The following is a 9,137-nucleotide window of genomic DNA, read 5'->3' on the forward strand; positions in this document are numbered from 1 at the left end:
GCCGGGAGCCGCAGCAGAAATGTCTGAAAACGGCAAGCGGCGCAAGTATGCATCTCTTATCGAGAGTTACATTTTTGTTCCGTTTGCCGTGGAGACCCGGCCATGCAAAAAAAATACGATATATTTCACCGCGATCAATAGCTAAAAAATGAGGCAGAAGGGCTGGCTCATTTTTTGCGCAGCGGATCAGCCTGGCTGTCCAGCGCGGAAATGCAGCCAGTATTCTTGGCACCATTCCACGCAGGCATAATTTGTATAGTAATTTGATGAGGCTAGCTTTAAGTTTTATTGTAAATTGTAATAGTTTCATTTAGATATCAATATTTTATATAGATTTGGATTTGCCCGAATTGACGGACACGACAGACAGACAGACAAACAACGAAGAGATCCTATAAGAGTTCCTTTTTCCCCTTTTGAGATACGGAACCCGAAAGAACATTAATTTTCGCTAGTAGATACTTAACTCAAATGCCATTGAGCTAGTCATAACCTATGCTGTGGTCAAAACAAACTCGGTATAGGTCTCCTAAAAGTACCTAATATAATTTGGCTGACACCTGACGCCCTCGGAGGATACCTAATTGCATTTTACACTCGCCGCCGGTTCAGCTTTTAATCTAATAAAAAAATCATGGAACACCGAGAAAATGTGGTGTTTTTGAAAAATATTAGCAGCGTTTACGCTTTGGTGAGTGACATCCCTACTCATTACTACCTACTTATAATCTAATACATACATATATAATATTTAAAAAACCGACTTCTAAAACCACTACAAAGTAAAAAACAATTTTTGTTTGACAAGTCTTCGGTGGACATTTTATATTTCATATATATTTATTTTTCGTGTACCAAAATTTAGTTACAAAGTTATACTTAATGAATTAAGCTAAGTACATAGGAAATACTTATCTCTAAACAGAGATTTCTTCCAGCTTCCCGGTGCAGGTTTATCTACGCTTCGGGGATTTTATCCTACGCGGACAAAAGTCCCTCGTCTGCACAGGCCCTTACGATTTTAGGATGTGTAGTTTTTTAGATATTAGGATGACTAACGGTGGCCCTCTAATAAAATTACTTACTATAGATATCTCACAAATAATACAATACTTGCATTCATTAACCCCCGACCCAAAAAGAGGGGTGTTGTAAGTTTTACGTGTGTGTCTGTGGCATCGTAGCTCCTAAACGAATGAACCGATTTTAATTTAGTTTTTTTTTGTTTAAAAGGTGTCTTGATCGAGAGTGTTCTTAGCTATAATCGAAAAAAATCGGTTCAGCCGTTTGAAAGTTATCAACTCTTTTGTAGTTTTCTTATAGAGGTTTTTGTGTCGGGGGGTTTTTAAATTTTGAGTTTTTTTTTTAAATCTATATTCCCAATTTTACACTTCTCCGGAAAGTAATAACTGATATTGGAGGTTCGACATAGACACACACACATCACAATTCCCGATCGAGGTAACAGTATCCAAAATACGACCCCTCTGCCCTATTATCTCAGGGCTCAATAAATTTAATAATTATTATTATAGAGACTAAATTGTATGCAGCTAAGGGCCAGCTGCATCATAGAAAGTTATCGTTATTGTAAGTTAAATTTGACCACTAAACACAAGCAAAGTAGATGGCATACGTCAGTATTCTTACCTACACACATGGTCATAATACTGTGAGTGTAATCTTTTACAATAAAATTCCACAATCAATTTTAGACTTGCCTTTTTGTACCAAAACTTACCACAGACAACTTATCTCTGTCCCTTGTGTATCTATCTATGACATCGTAGCTCCTTAACTAATGTACCGATTTTAATTTAGTTTTTTCGTTTGAAAAGTGGTTTGATCGAAAGTGTTCTTAGTTATAATCCAAGAAAATCGGTTCAGCCGTTTGAAAGCTATCAGCTCTTTTCTAGTTACTATAACCTTCACTTGTTGGGGGTGTTATAAATTTTTAATTTACACCTGTTCTACTTTTCAGTGCGTATCGTAATAGGTAAAGTAAGCAAGTACTAAAAAAAACGGTCAAGTACTAGTCGGATTCGCACAGGAAGGGTTCCGTACCAACACACAAAAAATTACACTTTTTGATTGTTTTTAATTTTCATGATGGTAATTTTGAAATTTTTAGTATTTGTTCTTATAGCGGCAATACACATTCTAGAATTTATTTTATTTTATTTAGTTCTCACCTATTTTGTTTCACGAGATACATCCCGCTGACAGACAGACGGACAAACGGACGGACAGCGGAGTCTTAATAATAGGATCCCGTTGGCAGTTTTCATTTACGGAACCCTAAAAAGCACCTGCATTGAACAATTTTCATGGAAACCCTTGAAAACGTGCTCTTATTTCAGAGCTGTATCAAGTATTGATTTTCAGCTTTGTTTGTATTAAAGCCTTGTTCCGGGAATCTGTGCGAGGCTGTTATAATATACTAGCTGACTCCCGCGACTTCGTCCGCGTGGATTTAGGTTTTTCAAAATCCTATGGGAACTCTTTAATTTTCCGGGATAAAAAGTAGCTTATGTGGTAATCCAGGATATTATCTATCTCCATTCTGAATTTCAGCCAAATCCGTCCAGTGGTTTTTGCGTGAAGGAGTAACAAACATAGACACACACACACACACACACACACACACACACACACACACACAAACTTTCGCCTTTATAATATTAGTGTGACCTACTGTGTAAGTTCAGATAATAATTTGCAATAGGTACCTACGCAACAGGTCGAGATGGCCATCGGGGTATGAGGCGGGGGAACGCCCCGCTCCGATTGCCATCTAGGTACTTTGATTTCATCTCATCCATGAATGATCTTTCAGCGAAAAGGTCAATCTGATAGACACCATGTACCTAATTCCGAAAAGTTAGAAAGGCGTGCCCGGGATCGAACCCCAGATCCTCCGTCTAAGAGGCCGACGTCGTAACCACTAGGCTATAGCCGCTTCTTTTTAACCCCCGACCCAAAAAGAGGGGTGTTATAAGTTTGACGTGTGTATCTGTCTGTGGCATCGTAGCTCCTAAACTAATGAACTGATTTTAGTTTAGTTTTTTTGTTTGAAAGGTGGCTTGATAGAGAGTGTTGAAATCCAATCCAAGAAAATCGGTTCAGCCGTTTGAAAGCTATCAGCTCTTTTCTAACCTGTAACCTTCACTTGTCGGGGGTGTTATCAATTTTTAATTTACACTTGTTAAATAGGTAGCATGTTAATAAAGGTGTAGGTAATATTACAATTTTTGGGAACCACGTATTTGGTAGGTATAAAACCTTTTACCACCCCTCCGTCCGTGTCCGATGGTAAAATTGCAAATGCATTTACTGGATGTAATTGATAGACTTTGAGTGGGAACGGGAAATATGAAAATACCTATTATTATTTACCTTTCTACGTTGAAATTTGAAACAAAGGGAGGCTAAACGGTGTATGTTAAACAGTCTATATGTGTAAGTACGCATAGTCCGTTTTTCCTCTTCTTGAGAAAGGCCAACCAGTAATTTATCGCTGTTTTGAAATGCATATTCGGTCCATAGGCTTTTCTGAAAAACCTACCAACCTACAAACCATGATTTGGTATGATCTACCTAGATTAAGTTTGCTACAGCTAAGTGTATAAGTTTTTTGGTTTTATAGTTACATTTTCACATTAAACTACAAAGAAAAGTTAAGTAGACAATGGCGCCTATCATGGTTGCCATTCTCTAAACTAAATTTAAAGTATCTGCATCCTCCTCCTTTAACTATTGCTAAAAAAGGACGGAACATGAATTTTAATATTATTTAAAGACTAAATAGTGTACGCTACAAACAGTAGGTTCACGACTGGCAGCTTCATTCACGAGTTTTGATAGCTCTAAATTAAAAAAAACAGTCAAATTGTGTCTTTTTTTATTCATTACAGACCACAATCACACCTGATGGAATGTGATGATGTGGCCTAAGATGGGACGCGTTTACCTAGAAGATGCCTTTTCAATCTTGTTTTAAAGATACCCGGATTGTTATTGGTAGGAAACCAGATCCCGGAAGAGTACCTATTACAAACCCTAGCCATGCGTGGATGTCTGTCCTTTTCATATTACATTAGTAAGAAGAGGATGCAAACACTCTAAAATTTAGTTACCAACAGAAGCAGTAGGTACCAATATTAAAAAGAAAATAAAAGAAAAATGAAAAATACCACCTGTGTTACGGATTTAGATCCATAAATAAACCTTTTACCGTATACCGGCGTATACACGTGGCGTCGGAACTCGGAAGCTCCTGGAGATCTTCTAATGAGTTGTTTTGATATTTTCCGAAGCATTTTGAAGGTTAATTGGGGATTTTATCGGAAAAGTAGGTATGAGGAAATAAAATAGCCAACAGCTATTAAAGTTTTGTTTTGTTATTAGAATAAAAGCCTTCATTAGATTATAAAGACCTCTCGAGCTCGATGATGCTAATTAAGATCAGCTAAATGACAAATTCGAAATAGGTAAACAACCCTTTAAAAAAACAAATAAAATCCGTATAATTGTCTTGAATTAGCCTATTAGATATTAGCCTATTATATATAGCCTATTTTATTGCTTAAGAGGGCTCTCTCCGTCACTCGTTTCATACAATCGTAGTTCCAATTTCATTTGAATATCAAGCAACCAAAGTCCATGTGCAGACATATTCTAGAAACTAATTTTTATGTCTGTGGTTTTCCAGATTTCTGTTAAAATATTCGGTCTCAAAGTTACGCGGTCTTAAAAAATTTCATACAAATCTTTGAGCCCCTGTAATTTTAAAACTGCATATTTTTAGAAAAATCTAAATGACCACAGACACAGATATTAGTTTCTAGAATATGTCTGCAAAATTTCATGGACTTTGGTTGCTTAATATTCAAATGAAATTGGAACTACGATTGTATGAACCGAGTGACGGAGAGAGCCCTGTTAAAATGCACATTAACTACCAAAAATTACAGATGCGTGCCCAGAATCGAACACCGGACCCTTCGAATAGGAGACCACTATCACCACTAACCATGTTATCGCTGCTTGCATAAAACATAATATACCCAGTGTATTAATTGACTCTTTGATTCGAATAGAAATTAATTAAGAATCATGCAGTAAAAAGTTACGTATAATTTTATCACTGATCGATACTCCTATGAAACTTGACATAATATGAAACCAATATTATTGGTTTTCCTAGTACTCATAGTAGACAAATCATTTCCGAAGTTCCGAACGTACTAAAAGTACTCGTAGATGTAAAGAAAATTGAATTTTACTCGAGACTGATGGGACAGACGGACAGATGGACAGACAGACGGACAACAAAGTGATCCTATAAGGGTTCCGTTTTTTTTTTTGGGGTACTGAACCCTGAAAAATAATTAAGAATCGCACAATAAAAAGTCGTGTGGATCTAATATTTATCACAGATTTCATTGTAATTTATCCATACTCCAATGAAACTTGATATATTGGTTTTCCTAGTACTCATAGTAGACAAATCATTTCCGAAGGTACTATATGTAGATGCAAAGAAAATTGAATTTTGCTCGCGACTGAAGTGCAGGAAGGAGGATGTTGGTGTAAGGGTTTGTGGCTTGCGCGCTGAGGGTAATGGTTTCCGGTTGAAACTGTTTGACAACGAATGCGAATTATTGAAGTACGGATGCAGTGTTGACGACGCGAACGGTGAACTTCTTTTACTTGTCATTTACCTACTAAATTAACTCGTTAAGTGGTCATAATACAAGTGTAAATTAAAAATTTATATCACCCCCGACAAGTGAAGGTTACAGTTACTAGAAAAGAACTGATGACTTTCAAACGGCTGAACCGATTTTCTTGGATTATAGCTAAGAAAAATCGATCAAGCCACCTTTCAAACAAAAAAAACTAAATTAAAATCGGTTCATTATTTAGGAGCTACGATGGCACAGACAGATACACATATACACAGATATACAGATACACACGCCAAACGTATAACACCCCTCTTTTTTGGTCGGGGGTTAAAAATAATTATGTTTGAAACTGACAACACGCTCTTGCAGCTTACGGAATAATTAACACAGAGTACTGCGATCGATCATTTGGAACAAATTATAATGAGTCTATTGATTACATGAAAAATGTTAACACAAAACTGAAAAATGATATCGATTATGTAGAAATCAACAACCAAACACTGGAAAATAATGTCGTTTATATGAAAAATAATAATCGAAGATCTAACAATGCTCTGTTTATCAATATGACAGATAAATGTGATATTGCATGTGATGATAATGAGAAAAAAGAAGTTTGTGGAATAAGAGAAGATGGCAATGGATTTAGAATAAGACTATTTCAAAATCATTGCGAATTTACCAAACACAATTGCGAGAATGATCTAGAATTCATAAAAACTGATCTCTTCATTTGTAAAACAGATCTAAATAATACTGAAGAAGAAAACATACGAAATGATTATGTACTTACAAAAAATATGCTAAATGAAAATACATTACAACACAATAAAGAAATAATAGATTACAAAGATGAGTACAAAGTCAATAAGACAGATAATGTTAAAAATTTAGTTGTAGTGAATAGTAAAATATTTGGACAATACGACAACATAAGCGATTCTATTGACACATTCTTCGCCGCTTCGCATGTTTTCGATTTGCCGTTAAAGGAAGTTCAGTTGAATACTCGAAGGAAATTGCTGAAATATGCAGGGCCGATAAAAGTATTCGTACCATGGATCGCGAAGCCGAAAATCATTAGCAATGATACGTTTCATAGACCAACTCTTTCTTCGTGTTACCATAAGTGTCCTTTCGTGAGTTTCTGATCCAATACAGCCTTTTATCACACTAATATTATAAAGGAGAAAGTTTGTATGTGTGTGTGTGTGTGTGTGTGTGTGTGTGTGTATGTTTGTTACTCCTTCACGCAAAAACTACTGGACGGATTGGGCTGAAATTTAGAATGGAGATAGATTATACCCTGGATTAGCACATAGGCTACTTTTTATCCCGGAAAATCAAAGAGCTTCCACGGGAATTTTAAAAAACCTACATCCACGCGAACGAAGTCGCGGGTATCAGCTAGTAATAAATAATTTTGAACACTTATCAAAGGCCTTTGAAAGTAGTTTCGATAACTGTAACATATCGCTATTAGATAGCATTTACTGAATAGAAATACATACCTACCTTGGACGAATATTTGAAATTTCGGAACTGACAGTTAATTAACCGTAGCCTAATGGGCAAAGACGCTTCGGGCGTGGTACTCAGGAGAGACGCAGGTTTGAATCCTGCCGATTCCCCAATTTTCGATATGTATTTAAAATTATTCAGAAATTTCTTTGAAGTGTACTCCGGTGAAAACAATTTTATCAAACTAATATTATAAAGGCAATAGTTTGTGTGTATGTGGGTTTGTTACTCTTTCACGCAAAAACTACTAGACGGAATTGGCTGAAATTATGAATGGAGACAGATTACACGGTCTACCCTGGATTAACACATAGGCTAATTTTACCCTACCTACGACCTAGAATCATGTTTGGCAGGTAGGTAGGTCTTATAGCACAAGTAAAGGAATAAATCTGAAAATCGTGAATTTGTGGTTACATCACAGAAAAAAAAATTAAAATGTGTTTTCATTTTCAAAGTAAGATAACCATATTACCAAGTAGGGTATCGTATTGTGAAAGGGCTTTACTTGTACATTCTAAAACAGATTTTTATTTATTTTTAAGCATAATAGTTTTTGATTTATCGAGCAAAATGTCGGAAAAATACCCGAGTACGGAACCCTCGGTGCGCGAGTCTGACTCGCACTTGGCCGGTTTTTTAGTGAAAAATAGCGATCACACAAGCAGGGTCACTTGGTGTTAAGTGATTACCACCGCCCATGAACAAAATGTATAAAATGTTTACAGAAATGTCCAGACACTTACGCCCCAGTCTGCGGCGTGCCCGGCGTGGTGGCTCGAGAGCCTTCGCTCATGTTCCAAAACCACTGCTTCATGGACGTAGCGCAGTGCAAGATGTTCTGGGAAAACAAGAGCAGCACCTCACACAGTTCCTGTTAGTTCTTTATTGCAACGTTTTTTTAACCAAGTTTCTACGGCAAAGCCAATATAAGTACATCGTAATACCTATTATGTTCATCTTTAGCGCCTAAACTATGCCTAAACTAGTAAATACTAAGCCGATTTTGATGAGGTATGAGGTATCCAGGTGACATAGGCTCTATTTTATACGAATGAAATTTACTTATATGACGGATGTTATAATCCAAAAAAAGGAACGCCACAATTCTATATCGCTGTATAACTGACTCTGATTGTTTTGCTTTTGTGTCGTGTGAGATGTCAAATGAATGAGAAAAACATTCTGAGTTCATAAATATGTAATCAAAATATATACCAAATAACAAAAACTATTTACTCCGTTTCAGAGGAGTACTTAGTTGGATTTATTAGGTAGTTATAATATGGTAGTTAGGCTATAGGTATTTTAACACAATACCGATCATTATCATCTTGCGGATAGCAGTATTTGTATGTAGCTCTACATTTTATATTCTTTTTGTTCTACCTATAGAAGTATATTTCATTCATTATTTCTTCTTGTTTAGATTACGTGGAGTCTTCGTTCCTGTTCTGCATGGGTGACGAGATGAACGCTGTGTACCGCTTCCTGCCCGCTATAAGGACGCTGCAGCACATGGGCCGCCTGAAGAGGAAGGGCAGGTTCCGAGCCGTACTGAGGAACTTCAGGTTCGTGAGCGAGTTCCGATACGGACGACCAAGGTTTATGGGGAGAAAATAAAACTCGAATTCAAATACAAATGTCTTTATTTCATAAATATACCTCTCCTTGACTCTACCACTCCATTGAGAATACAGATTCTTATGAGAAGAGCCTTAAGAAGAGAATAATAACTCAACAGTTATAAATTAGGTATAATATTAGATCTACCCCCTTGCTCTTTTTTAATTTGGCACCTAGCTCAAATTAATGCTATTACCACAGAATAATATTATAATAGTACTATAGTATAATACATAGTAATAATATATATAATAGTAATAACTATAATATTACTACCTACGGTTTACTAATAAGTTA

At 36.3% G+C, this 9,137-nt stretch overlaps 1 protein-coding gene and 1 long non-coding RNA gene across 2 annotated transcripts; one reads left to right on the forward strand and one right to left on the reverse strand.

Moving 5' to 3' along the window:
• Positions 1-2,351: 2,351 nt before the first annotated feature.
• LOC123872301 lies at positions 2,352-4,133 on the reverse strand. The gene is made up of 3 exons (XR_006797452.1): positions 4,119-4,133; positions 3,688-3,800; positions 2,352-2,362 (listed from the first exon to the last, which is right to left on the reverse strand). It is a non-coding gene; the product is annotated as an uncharacterized LOC123872301 (long non-coding RNA).
• A 1,242-nt stretch (positions 4,134-5,375) lies between these two features.
• LOC123872286 lies at positions 5,376-8,851 on the forward strand. Its single transcript, XM_045916486.1, has 4 exons — positions 5,376-5,697; positions 6,060-6,832; positions 7,943-8,090; positions 8,644-8,851. Exons 1-4 carry the CDS (start codon positions 5,466-5,468, stop codon positions 8,835-8,837), a joined length of 1,347 nt encoding a protein of 448 aa, XP_045772442.1. The 5' UTR covers positions 5,376-5,465; the 3' UTR covers positions 8,838-8,851.
• Positions 8,852-9,137: the final 286 nt, after the last annotated feature.

Source organism: Maniola jurtina, chromosome 15 (assembly GCF_905333055.1).
Source record: "Maniola jurtina chromosome 15, ilManJurt1.1, whole genome shotgun sequence".
Classification (NCBI taxonomy): Eukaryota; Metazoa; Arthropoda; class Insecta; order Lepidoptera; family Nymphalidae; genus Maniola; species Maniola jurtina.